Consider the following 20708-nt stretch of genomic DNA (forward strand, 5'->3'; position numbering starts at 1 on the left):
TCTGGATTCTAGCTTCTTTGGAAACATTGAAAGTTTAGATTGGGCCTATATTCTCACATGGCAGTCAGCCAATGGAATTGAGTAGCTGAGATCCCTTCTTATCTTAGGTCCCTCTTTTCCTTTCCTGCTTTATAAAAAGTCCTCCCCCTTTTTTGTGGCGGTGGTTCTGGGGCTTGAACTTACAGCTGGTTTTTGAGTAGTTCAAGATAAGAGTCACACTCCAGAACTTGTCTGCCCAGGCTGGCTTCCACCTATAATCCTCATATCTCAGTCTCCTTAAGTAGCTAAGATTACAAGCATGAGCCACTAGCACCTGGCCTTTTCTTTAAAAAAAAAAAAAAAAAAGTTTATTGACTTTTGGGAGTTGCCATTCAATAAAGCAGTTTATAAATACATTGTGTCTTGATCAGTGTTACCCCTTTCAACATCCCTCCCAATCTACCCATATAAGTCCCTTCTTGTACCAGAGGGTTTAAGTAAAATTTAAGCCACATTTCTTAAAGATTGAAGTTAATTTTAATTCACAGCTAAGGAACATTGTGTGGAGTTTTTTTTTTTGTTTCTTTGTTTTTGTTTTTTGCTAAATGGCTATTGATATTGGCTTACAAAAAGAGAAAAAAGGCAAGAATTTGAAGAAAGCCTTGAAATTATTTGGGGGCTTTTACAAAACATCTGTTCATTTGCTCATTTCTTTGTTATGAGGCCTATAACCGTTGTCAGTTCATATAATAATCTTGAGTAGTAAAATAGTTCATGATGTTTCCACAGGAGTTTAGACACTTGTCTGTCACAAATTAGCTCCAATCATAGTATTGGAGTGCTAGATGGGAGAATGTAACAGAGACAAGATAGAAGAAACCATGATAAATATAACTACCCAATAAAATGTCTACCTACTTTAGGCTCAGGGTTTTGACATAAAATAACCCCAGAATTTCATAGTGTTAAGTAAGATCTTGAAACTTAAGAAGCTAAGTCTCAGACTATACTGTGTGATGTAAAGGTGCCACCAGGTATTTGGTAATGGTGCCAGGTAATGGATTTGATGGACCCTTACATTGTTGTCGTTATGGTGAATTCTTTTTCTCCCTCTTCGGGAGGAAAACTACGTAAAAGTCTGGTTTGAAAGAGGGATCAGGAAGACAGACAGGGCTGACTGCATTTTTTCCCATAAGTGGCACAATTCAGTATCTTGTATTTTATATGGATCTGTTTACTTTCTTCTATGCATTGAGGGAGAAATGTATTTTTAAATGAATTCTGGATTCCTGAAGTGACTTTGTAGGGTTAAAGTATTTTATTTTGTGGGTGAAGGATGAGTTCTTACTCTATAAGAAGCAGTGGCTGCAGATTTCATGTCCAGAGAGGCATTTTGTTACTTAATAGCTCATTCCAGAGCAAGCCATTAAGCCATTTACCAGCCAAAGGATTTGAGGTCAGCTTATAGAAAAGGAACATCATTTCCACTAAACTCCTTTAAGATAAGCAAGTAAAGAATAAGAACGTCCTAACCCAGGAATTTATATCTGACCTTGGTGCTATGTACAGTCCATAATAGCACCAGTGTAGCCTCCTGACACATGATTTCCACGAGGCACATGGCAGTTTGTGCTAATGTCATTGTATTCTGAAAAAACCTACAGATCTGATTTTTTCCTAATCACATATCCCCCACTGAATTTGAGAAGTTTTCTCTTCAGTAGGAAAGAAACATGGTGGTTATATATCTGCCTTCACTTAAACTTTCTTGGAAGGCCTATCTGTTAGGGAAGGGATATAGATCTATAAAAAGCACGTTTGTTTAATTTATTTCTAATTCTTCAGGTAGCAAAAGAGAAACCAGTAAAAACAGATGTCCGATCAGCTGGGTGGATGGGTGGTAGAACTTCATTTCATTATGACATCTAAATATACATCCATAGTTCTCAGAAGTCTTGTCTGAGTCCTCTTGTTCTTGACTTTGAGGAAATGCGGAGACCCATTCAGCATTCCTGCGATGCCCTCTAACTTGAGGTACCTTAATCTTCATGAGAAGGACAGAAATAGCAATATCTGAAGTAGGTACTCCTAGGTCAGTGATTTTTAACCTCACTGTGTATTGGAAACACTTGGAAACCTTTAATAGGCAGGCAGATTTAGTTGAATGGAGATAAGGTCCAACCTTTTTATGTTTGTTTCCCAAGTGATTCTAATTTATATCTAAGGCTAAGAATCAGTGACTATTCTGTGGGAGGGTTTTCAGAACTTCACAGTTCCTGAAAATGCCTTAATAGTCAGATAAGGGACACACTAAATGAGTTCTTGAAATCTTTTCTTCTCTTCAACTGGACCTATCTTTATTTTTGCCAGAGCAATTCCACTTGCCTATTTTATATATTGGTTTTCTAAAGGAAACAAGTTTAAAAAATAATACAGCGCTAAATTATGAAAGAATACAACACAGATTTTAAATCTGGTTTTAAGGATGGTGAGCACTGAGCCTTCCATAAGAATTTGAATATCATGTAGCCTTTAAATAATGTAGAAAAAGGAAAGGAAATCTAAAGCAATTAGGTAACAGTACCCTGTGGGGTAGCTTTTACTCCAATTAAGCAAAGGTCAACAAAGAAAGGAACATGCAAGCCAAAGTCTCAGATGGTTGCACACTGGCCACCAGAAGATCCTCTTGATCCCAATTGTCTTTGTTTTGGCCCCACATGATATCTTTTCACATGCAGACTGGCACTATTCTCCAGTTTACCCCATGCTCCAACATCTCACATTAGTTATACTTTGACCCACTGGTTCCTCTGCTAATCTTGAAGGCCTGAACTTTTAAAATGTACGTGTTTCTATACCTTAAACACATGGTTAACAGTTTGCTACTTGCAAGGATATTTTAATTTTGATAATTAAAAACAAACTATCCGAACTTGGTAGCTGGTAGAAAATTCTATAACCTGTTACTGGCTCAAAAAAAAAAGTTTAAATTATACTTAGCAGCCATTAAAGTTATCTACCCTTAGGAGAAAGAAAAAGAGGCCATGGCTGGATGCTGATGGCATGTAATCCTAGCTTCTCAGGAGGCTAAGATCTGAGGATCACAGTCCAATGCCAGCTGGGGAAGGAAAGTCCGTGAGACTTACCTTCAACAAACCACCAGAAAACCGGAAGTGGCACTGCAGCTCAAAGTGGTAGAGCACTAGCCTTGAGCAAAAGAGCTCAGGGACAGCGCCTAGGCCCTGAGTTCAAGCCCACAATTGACTAAAAAAAGAATAGAAGTAAAATATATATATATATATATATATATATATATATATATATATATGGCTATAATTTAAAGAAGTAACTTGGTATTAGAACTTCCTACAAAATTTGTAAAAGGTATTCATTATAAGTACGCTATTAAATCCATTTCTAGAAAGCTCAGATGGTTTATTTGTCTCTTAGTGGGCTAGATTTAGATTCCTTTTTTATTAAATCCAGAACAGATCAAATCTAACTAAAATTGTTCTTCTGCTTTATCTTTTTATTATTTAAACACTTATCTGTGGTCTCACTAATGGACTAATTTCCTGAGATGATAAATTGGCATGCTTTCATTTCCAGATTGCAGCCTTTCTGTCATCATTTTTCCAGTTTTTTTTTTACATACTCGTTTTATGCTGTATCACAAAGTAGATTTCCCATCTTACCTTCTTTGAAGTCATTTGTCCCCTTATAGTTAATGAATAAGTTGTGCATCCAAGGACATTTATCAAACGGCACCAATCAAATTTGATATTTTTTAAAAGCAATCAATCATGCCTTTTAAAAAAAGTTGGCAAGTCAGTTTTTAATTTTTTAAACACTAACTATAGCCCACTTCCCAAAGTAAACTTAAAAGTCAAATTTTAAAAAGAATTCTTACATAGTTATATATCATAAAATTACTATTTAAATTATTGCCATTTTTGGCTATTATACTCTTTCTTATTGTAACTTAAAATTTGGACCAAAAAAGTATAGAAAGAGCATAATTTTAAAACATACAGCATAACTTTTTTTTCTTTTTGTAGCATTAATCTTATCACTGGTCATTTAGAGGAACCAATGCCAAACCCTATAGATGAAATGACAGAAGAACAAAAAGAATATGAAGCCATGAAACTTGTCAACATGCTTGATAAACTTTCCAGGTATTGTATTCCCATCCATTTTTTGCTTGGTTTCTAAAAATGTTCTATTTCCTTGTCTCTCCCACCGAGAGTTACCATAGAACAGCAGCTCTGGAAATCCATGTTGATTGGAGCAGGGTGGCTCAGGCAGTAGTAGCTCAGATAGCTCTTGGCTACCATGTTTTCTCTACATGTGCCGCTTCCGGATGTGCATTCTTAAAGGTTTAAACACTCAAAGCTCCAATAGTAACTACTAGATCACTGTAATATTTAACCAACTAACCTCCCTGTCTTGTTGAAGATGCTGAGTTAGGGTCAATGATTTTGCTGCTTCTTGTATTTTTGTTCTAGTCTGTTTGGGGTTTTGTTCCGAATCATGGTGCGCTTCCCTCCCTCTTTCATTTTTGATGTGCGAGTTTGCAGTTCTGCTTTTTGGGTTGCTGCTGAACCAAGACTTCTAAGTTTTCGTGCACTTAACAGGAAAAAGTAAAAAGAAATAGCTCAATCAAAGCATTAATTTTAAAAAAGCAGGCACTCATATAATTAGGGGTTCTAAAACCAACATGCCCTTGCCCTCTTGCTTCACACCTTTTTGCCTGCCAAAAATAGCCAGTTTGGAAAAATAAATAAAGTATATACTAATCAATCAAGTAGTGACGTTGAAGGAGTTACTAGGGAAAAAATCCTTTCATACTTCATTGAATTGCTCTATTTTCTAGTTGTACATTGAATCACTGTCTCCTTTAAGCCATCTTGAATGAGTGCTTTCTGTGTGTTAGGGGCAGCTACCACTTAAAGGTGAATTTCTTCTGGTTATCTCCTTTTCACAGTAACTATAAAGGCTAAATCCCTCAGTCAAGAAAAGTAGCGATTAGAATAGGAAAGCCAAAGAGCCTGCCCAAGAAGGAGTGTAATTTTTAAAAATAGATACAGGTTAATCGTAAAGTACATGAGAATAAAACTCAGGTTAAGCTCTCAGCAGGAGTGTTAATGGAGAAATAGACAAGAACCAGGGCTAAGCTTTTGCAGATGATGGTAGTAATTCATGGTACAAGTTGTGTGGACATAAGCAGCATCATGGTCTATGTCCTATGTTAGAACTCCGTGACTGTCAGCCCTTTAATATTCCCATCCTTTGCTGAGTATAGACTACATAGTGAACTGTGCTCATAGTCTTCAAAAGACATGTTTGCCTGTTTGTAAATTATATTACATTACACTGCTTAAAACATTATTGGTCTTTCCCTGAAGGAATTAACAGCCATGGAGAAGATACTGAAAGGGCAGACCAGGAAGAATAATAAGTTCTAAATAAATACATAAAAATAAGATCTGGTAGTTGGAGGTGCTGCTCAGTGGTAGGGCACATTTTTAGTGTGTATAAAGCCCTAAGTTTAATCCCCAACACCACCACCATCCCCCCAAAAAATACATAAAATGAACAAGGTTCTGAAGACCTTCTTTCAGAAATTTCTGGTATAGCTACTAAAACACAGTGGTACTAAGTACAAGTCAGGATGAGAACCAAGAGTTCATTTGAAGGGAAACTGGTGAAGGAATTGTTAGCAAGAACTTGAGTGACCATATTAGTGGTTTAGGACTGTAAACTGGTTAAGTTGATAAGTTTCATATTTTGATCAATAGTATGAGTTGCCAAAGGTTAACACAGATGCTATTCAGCTGACCTAATTGTCATGGATGAGTAAACTCCAAGCTAGGAAAGTGGAAGATGGGAAACAGATTGCCTAAGATAATGCAATAAAATCTGGATTCTTGGCTTACTGATAAGAGGCACCACCAATTTCATTAAGCGTCCCATTCATTACAGGCACAGAAAACGGAAGTACTGTGTCCTCCCTTTAATCTCAGAGGAATCTATGTATTCTAGACACTGTCAGTAAATAAGTATACCAACATCAAGTCTGAAATACACAACTTCTAAAGGTATACACGTATCCCCCCAAAAACCTCCCAGCAGATCATCAACTCAATCTGAGAGTGATACTGATTTTTTGCCAGTATAGAGGAAATGTTGATGGTACTACTTTTACCCTTAAAGTTGAAGGAAAAGGTAACCTTGAGAATAGTCCTAAATTTCATAGACTTTTCGCATGATCTGTGGTAGATTTTTACATTGTCTGCCTTTGTGTGTGTTCTCACTAATAACAATCAATGAACATATTGTATGATCATCAGCAGTGAGCATTCCAAAGCAGGAATGCAAAGAATGGAGCCATTCTTTATGCATCTTACATGTTTGTTGTGTTCTTTTCCTCATTAGTCTTAACTTTCATCTCTCTCTTCTTTTTTTCTGCTTTTTCGGGGGGTTTTGAGGTTAAAAAACAAGTTGCCATAAAGCCAAAGTAGACTAAATTCAGCACAGTTCAGGGAATACTTATGAAGTAGCTACTTTGTTAGGAACTTTGCTAGGAACCAGGGGAGATTCAGAAGTGAACATGACAGTCTCTGCCTTCGGAAAATTCATGTTCTAGTTGGGAAAAACAAAAATGGCTGTAATCTATTCTAGAACACAAAGAAAGGCCATGATGATAAAATGAAGTCTATGGTGATCTCTGTGTACCCAGGAAAAGGAGCCGCTAATGCTGTCTAGATGATTCAGGTTCAGAGAAGGTAGTAGCAGTTTCTGCTGACCCTTGACGTTTACAAGATATTCAATAGAAAAATGGAAAAATTATGGTCCTTTACAGTAGAGGGAAATTTAATCTTGTCAACTAATTTTTGATATTCACATACTGTATCTTTCTTCCAAAAACAAAAAAACTCAGTTTGAGAATAATGATACATTACCTGATTTGTCAGTGGAAAAAGCAAGGACAAAAAAATTTCCTAAAGCATTACACACTAATGTCTAAGGATAATCCATTTCCATCTGAGAGTTTATAAAGTGAGACTAGGATCTTCATTTTCCAGAACTCAAGGCCTTTGCTCTGTCTACTGTGTTACTGTGTCTGTCTGTTAATAGTGTTTGCCAGAACACTACCTAATCGTCCTCTCAGCATTGTACTGTTTACTAGTTCCCTCAGCTGTCACTCTAGTAAGTTCTGCACTCAACTAAGTCTTTATTGTGCTAAGAATATACTGTAGTTTTGTCTGGTTAGCTTCCTTTCTCAAAAATGAAAGCAGTTTGTCCCACACCTGAACTGAAAGGCAGGCAAGTAAAGGATAGGGTTGGAGGTGATGTGACCAACAAATGGACACTAGACCCTTCCTCTTTTCCATCCGTAGGAGGGCAGATGTGAAGGACCCGCACCAGTGGCCCGTGCCAAAGCACTTACCAAAGTGACAACTAAGGTTGGTCATGCCAAGTACTGTTACTGAGCCTGGTGCTAATCACTACCAAAGTTTGCCTTCCTGCTGAACATAGCTATTGTCCCAAGTTGTAAAGACTGTGAAAGATAGTTTTCAGATACTTTCTTCTCACTGAAAATAGACTTAATAATATTCTAAACAATGTAGTATTTTTCAGTATAAAAATTATATTTGTGACAGGTGTTTATGCCCCTTATATTGGAATTGATAATGCACTTGGAGGTCTGTAGCGCTGGAGAGCCATTGGAACCCTGTACATCTCATCGTGTCTCTCTAGCACAGCTTCATACCCTGTGGTTCTCCTAGATGAAATAATGTGGGAGGATGAAGTAATGAAAACAGCTGACCTCCAGATTCAAAGGTCAGAGGCTTTTTGCTCCATAAAAGAGCCTGTGTGGTTTAAAACTTTGAAGTATACTTTATAAGTTCAATTTCTTGGACAGACTTCATAAAGTTCAAGGATAAAAAGGAATTCTATAAGGTACTTTGGGCCATAGCTGGATAATTTAAATATTTGAGTATATGATTTCTTAAATAATAACTATAATACTTATCAAACCAAGCATTAAGGCCTGGGGTATAGGATCACAAAAAACTTCATATGACATTTATAATGTAAGAGTAGAACTAGAAAAGGGATGACATTTTCCTGTCCTCTACCTTGGTCTCTTTCTTATTCTAACTTGGGGGAAAAAGAGGAGCCTCTATTCTGGGTGCAGTGGTTCCATACTTGCTATCCCTGCTACTTGGGAGATGGGAATATGGGGAAGATCATGGTTCAAAGCCAGCCCAAGCAAAAAGTAAGAAAGATCTTATCTCAGTCTATAAGCCAGGTGTAGTGATACATGCCCATTATACCAACTATGCAAGAGGCTGTAAGTAGGAGGATCCTAGTCTGAGGCCAGCCCTGGGCAAAAACATGAGACCTTCCTTGAAAAATAACTAAAGCAGAAAGCAAAGGAAGGAGTGACATTGTCCAAAAAGAAATGTACTCTTTACCTGACATATGAAGCAGCAAACCCTCTGTATAATACCTTAATAATAACAATAAAATTCTATTTTTAAAAATAAAGCAAAAAAAGGCTGGAGGGATGGCTCAAGTGGTGGAATGCCTTGCATAGATAGCAATCACAAAGCCCTGAGTTCACATCCTTCACCACAAAGAGAAGAAAAGGCCCCTAAAGTCAAGCAAGAGATACGAATAACCAGATGTAATCCCAACTACATGGGAGGCAGAGGTAGAGGATCACAATCACAGGCCATCCCTGAACAAAGGAGAGACCCTATCTGAAAAATGGCTAAATGCTAAGAGCATAACTCATGGAGTAGAGAGCTTACTTAGTAAACCTGAGGCCCTGAGTTCAAACTCCAGTACAGCCAAAAGAGATACAGAAAGATATATTAGAATTGGGATTTTATGCTGTTGAGAAATGGCAGCGTGCTTATTATAGCTGCATTTGCCTGAGCTACACAACTCCCAGCTAGGATGGCCTCCTCCAGAACAGGGGAGAATGCCCTGGTGACTACAGCTTAAACTAACCAAGTGAAGTCATATTGCAAGCCTGGTTTTGTTTTGACTTCCTTAGAAATCAGAATTGATTGGTCTTCTCTACCCCACCCTTATTCCATCACTGTTTCAGCAAGGCACATTTCTGCCATCAAAAATCTACGTATGAATGTAAATAATAATTGTTCTTTTCCCCTTCTCTCATCTACTCCCTGGCCAATAGTTGTGATTTATTTCATCCATAATGATATTTGGGACATGACTTTCTTAATAAATGCAGGCATCAAAAACAAGAATAGTTCCTTTTAATCCAATGGTCATTTTAAAAGTGGCTTATGACTTTGAAATAAGGGTTTTACTCTTAACTAAAAGGAACTGATAGCAAAACCTAGGTTTGTGAGGAAATGTTTTTCAGGTATATTTTACAAACATAATCCAATTTTTAAAGCATTGTAAGATCTGTTGTAGGTATGACAGTGTAAAGAAATTAATAGCTTCCATTGGGGGGGGGAAACCTTTAGATCTACACTCCCTTTTTGCTAACCACTAGCCATATATGATCCTTAAGCATTGGAAATGTGTTGAATCTGAATTGGGATATCTTCCAAGTCTAAAATACTCACCAAGTTTCAAAGATTAGTACCAGATAGAATATAAACTAAATACCCACCAAGTTTCAAAGATTACTACCAGATAGAATATAAACTATCTCATTAATTGTTTAGTATGGAATGCCTGTTGAAATAGTTTTACATACAGATTAAGTAAAATATACCATTAAAATTCATTTTAGCTGTTCATTTTCTGTATGGCTACTAGAACATTTAATATACATACACATATGGCTTACATCATGGCTTGCGTTATATTGCTATTACAACAACATGTGCTGTAAGGTTGCTTGGAAATTCAGTTAACTGTGCTTGGACTCAGCTTAATAGTCCCTTCTAGAGGCAGGAGAGGATTAGTTTGGTATAGTGTGTCTTTACTTATAGAGGACCATGGATAGACACCTGAGTACACTGTCATGCTACCTTTGGATTCTCTATTGAAGTAATAGTCACTTTGAGCTCTATCTGAAATGTGCTTTGACCATGAGAGAAACATGAAATCATTGTACTCTCCACTGGCTATTGGCTGTTTTATGATACCTTCTTCCTTTAACTTTAATCTTCTTGATTGGGAAAGGCAGAGAACTTCTGTTTTTACTACTTTATTCAACAGTGTCCATTGGCATGCAGATCAGATCTCAATATTGATTTTGTTACTTTGGATGGCAGGGTAGAAAACTCTATCAGTAAATTACAAAAAAATAATAAAGAACACCATCAACTTAGGAGAAAACTAAATTGTGTTCTTCCAGTACTACCCCTAATCTCTTTCTCTATATTTTCTTAACCATTTTTATAACATGAGATAGATAGCAAACTTTTAAGCTTTGCATGAAGTCTTCTAACATAAATGAGAATAATAGACTAATATAAAATGTAAAAAAGTGTTTCCATGTCTTATCTTCAATGATTAAGAATAGCCCTATGAATTTAATAGGATAAAAGGTATTTTAAGGAGTAAACTTCTCAAACATTAAATGACTATCCCCAAGTCAGGCATGTAGTTAATAGCACTAGGACATAGTTCAAAACTTACAAGTGCAGATATTATGCTATTTTGTAAAATTACCAACAGCTCTCAAAAGTTTATCATTCAAAGTATTTTTAAATAAGACTCCTAATTTTAAATAGAAAGAATGCACTAGAGATAATAGTAAACCTATTTACCTTAAAAGCAAATTAAGATTTAGAGAAGATATGTATCATGTATCCCCACTTTTTATTCCATATCAAACATCAGGCCAACTGCTAAGTAAATAGCATATTTCTTAAAAACCATCTTGTTATGAAGGAAACTGGTCAAGTTTCTATGGTTCTGTTAATACAGGACTTTTTTGTTGTTTTAAAAAGAAAGAAAAAATCAGTGTCTTCATCTGTTTAATCACATCAATAAAAACATAACTTTAAAAAGGCTTTCTCATGAGACAGTTCTCAACCGCTTTTACAAAGTGGACTGACGGCATAGTGACATGGGCAACACTCCACAAGCGTTTGTCTTCAGAATGAGATTTTGCATGGCATATTTTACATTCCTAATTATAATCAATCCCAAAATGCAATGTTGAACACAGAGGAAAGATTAAGAACCATTTTAAATGATGGGGCATAAAGACCTTAAATTCGCCATGGAAAAGCTACCATACTCCTCCTGGCCGAGTTAGTGGCTTTGTGAAAGGTTAGGATAACCAGGAAGCCATTAGATTCAAGATGAAGAACAGGGTTCAAACCCTAAAGATACTTTCACAGTATCTGATTGAACCTGTTAGTCCCAAAGGTTATATAATGTCCATGAAAAAAACAAAATGTTTACTATATAGTATACTATGTATCCTATAGGAGGATATCAGAAGTTGTTGGGAAATTCGGGGTACTTCAGTGGATTATGAATCTTCCAGTGGTATCCTCCTAGACTTGGAATTGTAGCCAAGACACTGGAGCTGCTTTCTCTGGGCTATCAGTCTCTGTTCTAGCAGACATTTTTTGGAAAAGGTCTATGTTAATTAAAATGCTTTATTTATATACTAATTTCTCATCACATCTTTCAGATGCAAAAAGAAATTAAATATGAAATGGCTGATTTAAAACCTCATGGTTCTTTTTTCCAAGCCAACCTTACATTAAGAGCAAGAATCCCTGCACCAAAGAAATGGTTCCCAATTATCCTGTCTTGGGTTTTGTTAGACATTGTACAAAAGTCACAAAACAAGTATGTAATAGAACCTGCCTAAATAGCAGCCACCCTCATTAAAAGCAGAGAATTAATCAGCGGTGATTGAAGGAAGCAGTGCTTCATAGGTTCCCCCTTTTTTCTTCTCTTCTGACCACAGAACAAAATATGTTACATAAAAGGATCGGAACTGTTATGCAGTACTCAATTAGAGGGAGGTGAATAGGTAGGTCTCTAGAATGCTGTTTTATCAAAAGAGCAGACTGGTGTTTGCATGACTGTTGTTTCATTACAGACCCTGTCATTAATTCCATGTGTCAATACTGCCCTGTAGTACACAGAGCAGACAAGAAAGAAGAGCCCTTGAAAACAAGGGAATGATTTTTGAGTCGTTATCAAGCTAAGTGTCAAGCGGGAAGCTGAAACTCGTATAGGTAAATTCGAAGGGACTCTTGGGAGATCTGCAAGTGGGAAACAAGAATGCATTTTACCAACTGCTTAATTATGTCCTGTTTTTCAACAAGTACACTTGAATTGAATGCTTTGTTTGTCCTGCACAAACACATGTGCTGTGAGCACGAGTAGTCTCTTGCTTCCAGGTCAAGTAAGGTGTTTTATACACATCTCTGACCTACTCTATAATGTGCAATTGGGTATGTTAGTATTTGAGCCCCAATACTGCACTGTCATTTGTGGGGAAAGAGTCACATAGGACAGAAGCCCTAAACAGTGTGACTGCTCTAAGGTTCTGAGAAGTCATATAAGCCCAGGCATCCCAGAGTACCATACTTACAGGAAAAATGGTGACTCAGGAAAACGTTAAAATATATCTGGGGAAAGAAAGAAAAAAGCAGAACAGAAAAAATTAAATATGTCTAAATCCCATATTATCCCATCCCTAGATCTTTAAGAAAGTTGTTTTTTTGTTTTGTTCTTTGTTTGTTTGTTTTTTTCCATTAACCATCCCAAGGGTTAGACTGGGGCAAAATAGGGTTTTCTTTCTTGGACGTGCTTTATCTGTGTCCTCTTGTCTGGCCAAGCCCTTAGAGATTATGGTTCCTTATCGTTTAGTAAGATCAAATTTCTAAATGATGTTTTGTTCCAGTTGAACGTTCTTGGAGGCTTATCTCTTCCCTGGCCAGATGCCTGATCAGATGAGAAGCCCGCCATGATACTGTCACAGTGCCTAGAATGGGCTCTTTATCCAGTAGACATCACTGTACTTTTTGATGATAACGAGGGCAGTCTTAACTTATGTTAAGGCCTGTGTATAGCATTGAAGGTAAGTATGAAGGAGTCATTGTGAATATCTTAATCCTGATATACATTTTAATATATAGTATTTCCATTTTACCATGATATTCATAGATATGACACCTAGCCATCTTTTTTAGATAGGACCGCCATAAATTGAGCATCAAAAGTTAATTCTTTATAAAATGGCCTGTCTGTTGTGGGCCATGATTGAATCTGTGTCCCTCTGTGTAACACTTGCCATTGCTTTGATTTACCTATGTAATCATGTTAATCATCTGCTGGTAGATTGCAGAAAGGTTATGTGGTCTTAGTGTATGTCAGTGACAAGTTGGGTGCTACATTCGACTCTTGGGTTTAGAGTATCTTGATTTAGAAACAAAGGCTTAGAATAGACTCTTAAAATTAGTATAGAAAGTTTGGGATCATCTTGTCCAACCCTTCGTTTTATAGCCAAAAGAGGCAAAATGACTTGCCCAAGGACATATAGCAATTTTGTAGAATATCTGAGGCTGCGATCTAGATCCCTTAATGTCCTATGCATAAAAAGTCAGGTCTGTATCAGTTAATGGTTGGGAATTCGAGTATGGAGAAAGCCTGACTTCTGCTGGACCATTACAACTGTCAGATGACGTTGACTCCTCAAGGACAATAATTAAGAGTCAGAATAATAGAACGAATCCTGACAAATGGCTCTCTACGTTCTCCATTTGTGCCACAACCCATGTACTGTATTCTTTCACTGAACATGTATAGTACACCTACTATGTGCTCTGTCCTTCCTCTACATGAGACTGGCAGATTACAGCCAGATAAGAGATAAGACGTGGACTCTGCTCTCAGCTGCTCACAGTCTGGTAGAAAACAAGTCCCTGGAAAATATCATTCAAAATCTCCTCTGAAATGTTAACTCCTGTGTCTGTTGAGAAAAGATCTTTTACCCACAGACTTATCTTAATGGCTTGTTCACAGCTATTAGGATTTCATAAGAGATGTGCTTGTTCTCTGTGAATATGGAAGATGATAGCGAATATAATTAGCTCACAAATGCTTAACCTCTCCCGTCTAAGGCATTGTGCTAGACATACAGGTATACAAAAATTGAATATTTAAAGTATAGGACATATTGCTCATATAGCAGCAGTATTGTTTCATAGCTTTCAAACATTGTAGGGACATTTATTTTTAATAATATTCTTAAATGGAGTGGGAGGAGGGGCTTTCGAACTAGAAGGCAAAAATACCTTCATACTCAAATCTAGATTCCTCAGCCTCAGATTTAAGGTCTCCATTCAGAACCTCTTTCGTACCTCTTTATCTCTTTTGAGCTTTCTTTTTCCTTTTCCTTAGCCATGCCAGCCTGCTTGCTAATCCCTGCACCCTACTAACTTTTGCTTCTGTGCCTCTGCTTGACTAATTCTGCTTCTGGGATGCTTTGCTTCCCGTGAGCCCATGTCCATCACTACCATTACAATCTGGCCCCAGGTCCACCTCCTGCAAGGAGCCTGTAGTCAGCATCCCTGTCTCCTGTGTCCCTCCTACATGTGCAGAGCCCGTGTGACTGAAGAAGGAACGTTGCTTTGGTGTTCTGTCCCCATCTTGCTGTTCTAGATTCAAACAGATGATAAAGCAGTGGGAGTTGAGTCTGTGTATCAAAGATTTCATTTGGGGATGTGTTGGCTGCTAATTAGGAAAATCAGAAGTTAGTATGGGGAGTATGCGAAATAAACCTGGGATCCATAGAGAACAGTCAGTAAATGATCCTCTCCTGTTACCAAACAGGACAGGAAATATCCTTTAAACAAGTTTCAGGTGTGGTAAAAGTAGATCAATGAACCGTCAAGTTTAGGGAAAGCAGGGCTCTGCCTATTAATCATCTCAAGCTTGTTGATCTGCTGTTCTGTAATTCCTTCAGTATTGTTTAATGTGTGTGTATGTGTATATGTGTATATGTTCTATCTTCTGAACTGACTAAAAGCTTCTTGAGGACAGGGACCTTGTCTTTTATTTTTCTCTGCATATTCTTTGCCACTTATTCCTAACTAGCTTTGAGAAGCCTTCTCTAAGCACGTACGGAATAGTAATGCAGTTGTGGGTCCCAGCTATCTCCCAGCCATTACACCACACTGCAGGTGTCTCATATCCTTTATATGACCCCACTTAGTAAGGTGAGTATTCCTGCCCTAATTCTACACATAAGGAAGCCACAGTTCAGAGCACTCAAGGTCTTAGGGCAGAGATTGGTAGATTTCAAATTAGAACCCAAACTGATACGTGCTTTTTCGCTACACTACATTATAATAATAAACACTTGAATCCTATACAGTTCATGGAACTCTTTGATCTACATTATTATTGCTGTCATTACTACCATCAAACTGCCCCTTCTTACATTATCGCCAAGACGTAGGTAAACCTAGTATTATCATGATCCCCATTTCACAGATGGGGAAATGAGGCTCAGAGACTTGCCCAAGAACACAGAGCTGGTAAGTGGAAGAGTCAGGAATGGAGACTTCTTGACTCCAGATCTTTTTGTTCTGCTTCTCCTGACATCACATTGCTGCCTTAATTTATTTGCATGGATGCATGATTATGAGGCCAGTTTTCACTGATGCCTTTCCTTCAGAAATGCCAATATACCCAAACCTGGTATGGAGACAGGTGGAAAAAGAGAATTCATTCCTTTGGAGCATCCATTGTAATAGAGGATGATTTAAAAAAAAAAAAAAAAGCACAAGGGGGGAAAAGAACTTGAGAAGAATAGTTCACAAATGAAAATCAAAATATCAGCCCGTTATTCTATAAATGAGTTCCCACAATTTTGCTATAAAACGATGATATTCTTTTTTTCCCCCAAGGTATAATTGGACTACAGAATAGGGATAGAGCCAGTAGACTTAATTTTGAAACAGTACTTCTGGGTTTAGATGAGGAAGTGCTAGGTACAGCATACAAATTGGTGGCTAGCCCCAGAATTATCCTATTACCAAAGAGATGCAGCAGCTGTAATCAGTTGATCTGGCAGATAACGGCTTGTCCACCCAGCAGTTCATCACTATCCTTGGTAGAACTCCTAATCCCACCTGCCAGTCCTATTTCTGCCTCTCCCTCATCTGCAGCCCCCACCCCACCCCGCCCACCCTAATTGCACCAACCCCTCTGAACCCTAGAATCTTTTTTTTCTTTTTTTCTTTTTTGCTGTTGTTTGTTTGTTTTGAGAGACAGAGTCCCACTGGCCTCAAACTCTCAATCCTCCTGCCCATCTCTTTAGTACTGTGATTACAAGTATGCACCACCACACCTTGAGATCAAGATCTTGTCCCTCAGTATTTTATTCCCAGCAGGTTAACCTTGTTCTCTTTTGCATCAGTTTTGAGAATGCATCAGGAAGACTCAGCACAATCAGTGAAAACTAGGAATATGCATATTGTAAACTATATCAGGGTAATGTTTATCCATGCTAGAGAGAAATTTTTAATGGAAACAGGTTGCTTCTAACTCTCCACTGAACATTTCTACCTGGTTGTCATAAAGACAACTCGAGCTCTTCATATTGAAAGTTACCAGAATCTCCCCGCCCCCCCACGTCCACTCCATAACTTGTGTCTGGCTTCACATCCCCTTGGTCATCTACACTCGAGCGGCAGGGACACTACCACGTGTCTTTCCCTTCCACTGAGCCATCAGATCTGCCTCAGACATACTGAATTTTCTTCCCACAACCTCAGCCACAGTCCAGCTCTGGTTCCTCTCTCATATACTGTTAGAATGAGCTCCTAGTCTCTCTCCCACCTAGTCCAGTGTTGTCTACCACTCTGCTAACCAAAGGCAACAACCCTGTTTGATTTTCTTTACAAGATAAATTCTTGAGCTCCTTACTTTGGCATTTGAAACATTTGACTTTTACATCCCAAATCACCCTTACCTCCTGCCACTACCTCCCTGACCTGTCCACTCCCCAACCATGGGAAAGAAAAGACGAACTGATGCCTTCAAAGGAGGCCCTCCTAAGCCGCCGGCAGTGAGACTGTGCAGAACTCTTTTTGACGCTGCGTCTGTGGCCTGAAGCATGATGTGCCCTGGGCCTGTGTAGCCTTCCCCACCTTGTCCTGACAGTTTGATCAGGCCTCGGTCTGGGGGCCACCATAGTGCTCTGTTGGTCATTCTCTCAGCACATCCCCTGTTAGGTTCTGAGTCCTTTTCCATGTGTTTGTTTTGCCCACTCATCAAGGGCAGTGGCTGCACCTAGTCTTGCTTTCCTGCCCAGTACAATACACGCATCCTGTCATCTAGCTATTAAGCAGATATCAAGCAGATGAACTCAGGGGTGCACCTCCAGTGCAGTTAGTTGGGGCAGGTATGGCTGGCATTCAGGAGAGCTATGTTCCACCTCCAGCCCTGCCACTAGGTTAATGACCTTGGGTAAGTCACTTAGTCTCCTTTACTACAGAAGGGGGTTGGACTAGATGATCTCTGAGGTCCCTTCCTTCTAGCTTTAGACTTTATGAGTCTGATCCCTTTTCTTAATCAGGAAACACATTTCCTACTTCATAACATTCAAGAGTCTCAGCTTTTAGCCAGTCAGCCATTCAAATTTTCCAAATAGACTTTTGGACTTTCAGACTCTTGGAAGTTGTCTTCTGGTGGTACCCTGAGCTGCTTGCTTAGGCTTCTGTTGGCTTAACCAATGATCACTGAGCTGTCTTCACATAGCCCAGGTTTTGGTGTGTCTAACAGCACATAGTTGAGGCGGCTGCCCCTTCCTGCCTTCCCTGGAGAAAGTCCTTGTCTGTGCTAGCCTCTGGCAGCAGGAAGGAAATGTCATTTCCCTTCACTCCTCATCTCACCAGCATCACAGCTGCGCCATCATGTTTGCGGGGAGTGGTGCCCACTCTGTGAGAAATAACTTTAAGCAGCTACTGAGCCTCTGTAAGGACCCTCTTATGTACACTTCTGACCTTTTGGGGTACAAGGAGGAATGGAGTTAGCAATTTAACAGGAACATTCACCACAATCTCCATGTAATAAATAAAGGCCTGTGAAGAGATTAAATAAATCTTTCCTAATGCTTTCTGATTGGCTTAATCAATAATTAATCATCTTTAGATGAGGCTGTAACTTGTGGAGTAGATATAATTGGATTAACTGAAAAGAGGCAGTTGGGGAGCTTTGAAGAGATTAAAATGGCTGTCAATCCCATAATTAAACTGCTACAAACAAAAGCAATGGTGTTTTAAACAAAAAGGAGAAGGAAAGAGAAAAGGAAAGAAAAGTTGGGGAAGGCCAACTGATTTGAAATGAATCAACAAGCCTTATGTATCACTAGAGATTGTAGAAGCAAAATCAAATCTGATAGACTTAACCATTGGATGAAATAGATAGTTGCCAAATCAGCCATCGATGTCCAGGGCAGGTGAAATTTTGGCAGTTTGGACTTAACAGAAACAAAACGAATCCACAAAAGGAAAAAATATATATATTATGCAAAACAGAAGAGACCTGCTCCTTGTCCTGAGCCCATTTAGACCTTGACTTTTCATACTTTTTAATTGGCTTAGTAGGTTTGGCCTGTGTGAATGAAGTCTTTTATCTTCCTCTTTTTCTTTCTATGCCCCTTTCATCTTTCCTATTACACAGGAGAGAGCTTTAGAGAAAATACTTTGGTTTTAAAAGACTTTTCCTTTTAAAAGGATGTGGATTTGGGTGGGGGAGGGGTGTGTGTGTGATGCTGGTGAATACTTTTTTTCTCTCTCTTTTATCTCTTTTTCCAGAGAGGAGTTGCTTAAACCAATGGGACTGAAACCTGACGGGACAATAACGCCCTTGGAGGAAGCACTCAGCCAGTACTCTGTCATCGAAGAAACCAGCTCTGACACAGACTAAAAGCGCCACCTGCTCAACTTTCAATATTGCTTTTATTGGCATCCTTTCTCTGTAGCTCCAGGAGAATCTTTTCTCTAAAACATTTATGCCCTTGCTTTGGCTAGAAACACGTTAACTGGTTTACTCCTTGAGAATCCAGCATATTTAAGAGGTGATCTTGTGTTTTCTGCGATATTGAGGCATTCATACAGAGCTGCAGTTAGGCAGAGTTATAGGGGCTAGACGCAGAAACAGTAATTCCATTTCATTAGGATGGAACGAAGGACTTCTTCTGTAAAGCAGCCCTGGGCATGTCTGGCAGTCCTGGTTGCCAAGATTCCTAGCCGAAGATACAGCCATGTCCTTCCTCACTTGTGTGAGCAACCCCTCCTGAGTCTCTCCAGCAGCCAGAGGCATGTGAGAGCAGAAAGAGCTGGCAAATAAGGGCTGAGGCAAGTGATTCCTTAGGTCCAGACTGACTGAACGGAAGCCAAGCGGCTGCTCTGTGAACCTGGTCCCACTCTTCATTTCAGTTTTATAGAAGTATGGAAACACACACACAAGCACACACAGAGCCCCAGACTTACAAATTTAATTACACTCTAAAAGTTTGTATGTTGTGTAGCTACAACTTCAGAATATATTACTCCCTAGAAGGAGTTCTAAATGATGGTTTAGCTCCAGGCAGCTACATATGCCTATTTATTATTCCCGTACGTTCCTGAACACTAGTACCGTAGAACTGGACCGCCATCTGCATCATTGCACCGCGAGTGTGCATTCTGAGGTCAGCTTGGGGTGCCAAGAACAGACACATCCACTAGCCCAGCAGAGATGATGGGGCGCCCTAAGTAATGGGCGTGCTTTGGTGGCCTCTGCTGGGCGTGGGGTCAGCATGTCACGTTTTAAACGGGGATCAGTGTGTGTGCTTGTGTGTGTGCGCTCCCTTTCTACATATGTGATCAGTTTAATGGTAACTTTATTTATTTAAAAAGAAAGAAACACGGATAGTTACTATTAAACTGATTGATGCTGTTTATTTTTACTGTTAGAATTGGTCAGATGAAGAAGTAGAAATGCAGTCATGCAATAGACAGTGGGCCTAGCTTGATCAGGGGCTAAAGCTGAAAGGGTTTGGTTTCCTTTTATGTATATGTGTGAGTGTGACACACTCTCACACTCACACATATACACACACACATAGATAATGTGCTTAACCACTGCCTTTTAAAAACTAAATTAAATAAAACATTGGGGTTGATTCAATTTAGCCATCTGTGTGTGTTTCTTTATACATACCTGGGCTAAAAAATACTATTTCACAGCTCATGCTTGTTGAAAGTGCTTTTCCATCCATTTTCTCACTTGTCATCCTAGCCCTTTCTAAGGAGAGGCAAAGTATTTGGAAAATTGGTGAAAATAACATGTATCCAGAAGTCACTTTTCTGACAAAGCAACATATCAAAAATTGAGTCTTACAAGGCCTTTTTTGAGCGCACAGGGAGCTGTCCCAAATTTCCTGCAGTTTACCAACAGGAGAGAGCTTCAGGGTTTCACTCTTAGCCTCTTAAGCGTGCATGCGTTTCTGACCTGTTTAGTTACTTGGCTTTCCAAAAACAATGGCAAAGGAGGCAGCTGCTAGATTAAAGATAAGCATACTGAAGGCAGAAAAAAAAAAGGCCAAGTTAAAACTAGGTACCAAGATGGGAAAATGAAGACATTTTTCAAGGCATAGTCAATCTGGGACTCTTACCAAAGGATACTCTTTGACCCAGAAAATACATGCTTAATCATATAGCCATAGACCAAATCTTTCCATAATGGTGACTGAGCTTCTT

The 20708-nt window shown here is 38.8% G+C and overlaps 1 protein-coding gene across 2 annotated transcripts in view; it reads left to right on the plus strand.

Annotated features, from left to right (window-relative positions):
• Positions 1–19766, plus strand: part of Ric8b (RIC8 guanine nucleotide exchange factor B) — a 104391-nt gene extending 84625 nt beyond the window's left edge. The window contains exons 9-10 of one of the 2 annotated variants that reach the window (XM_013023060.1): positions 4038–4157; positions 18780–19766. In XM_013023060.1, coding sequence (XP_012878514.1) covers positions 4038–4157; positions 18780–18891 — 232 coding nt within the window. In that variant the 3' untranslated portion in view covers positions 18892–19766. The remainder of the gene's footprint in view (positions 1–4037; positions 4158–18779) is intronic. The other variant, XM_013023068.1, reaches the window with a different exon arrangement.
• The last annotated feature ends 942 nt before the right edge of the window (positions 19767–20708 follow it).

This window comes from Dipodomys ordii, unplaced genomic scaffold, assembly GCF_000151885.1.
Source record: "Dipodomys ordii isolate 6190 unplaced genomic scaffold, Dord_2.0 Scaffold3, whole genome shotgun sequence".
NCBI lineage: Eukaryota > Metazoa > Chordata > Mammalia > Rodentia > Heteromyidae > Dipodomys > Dipodomys ordii.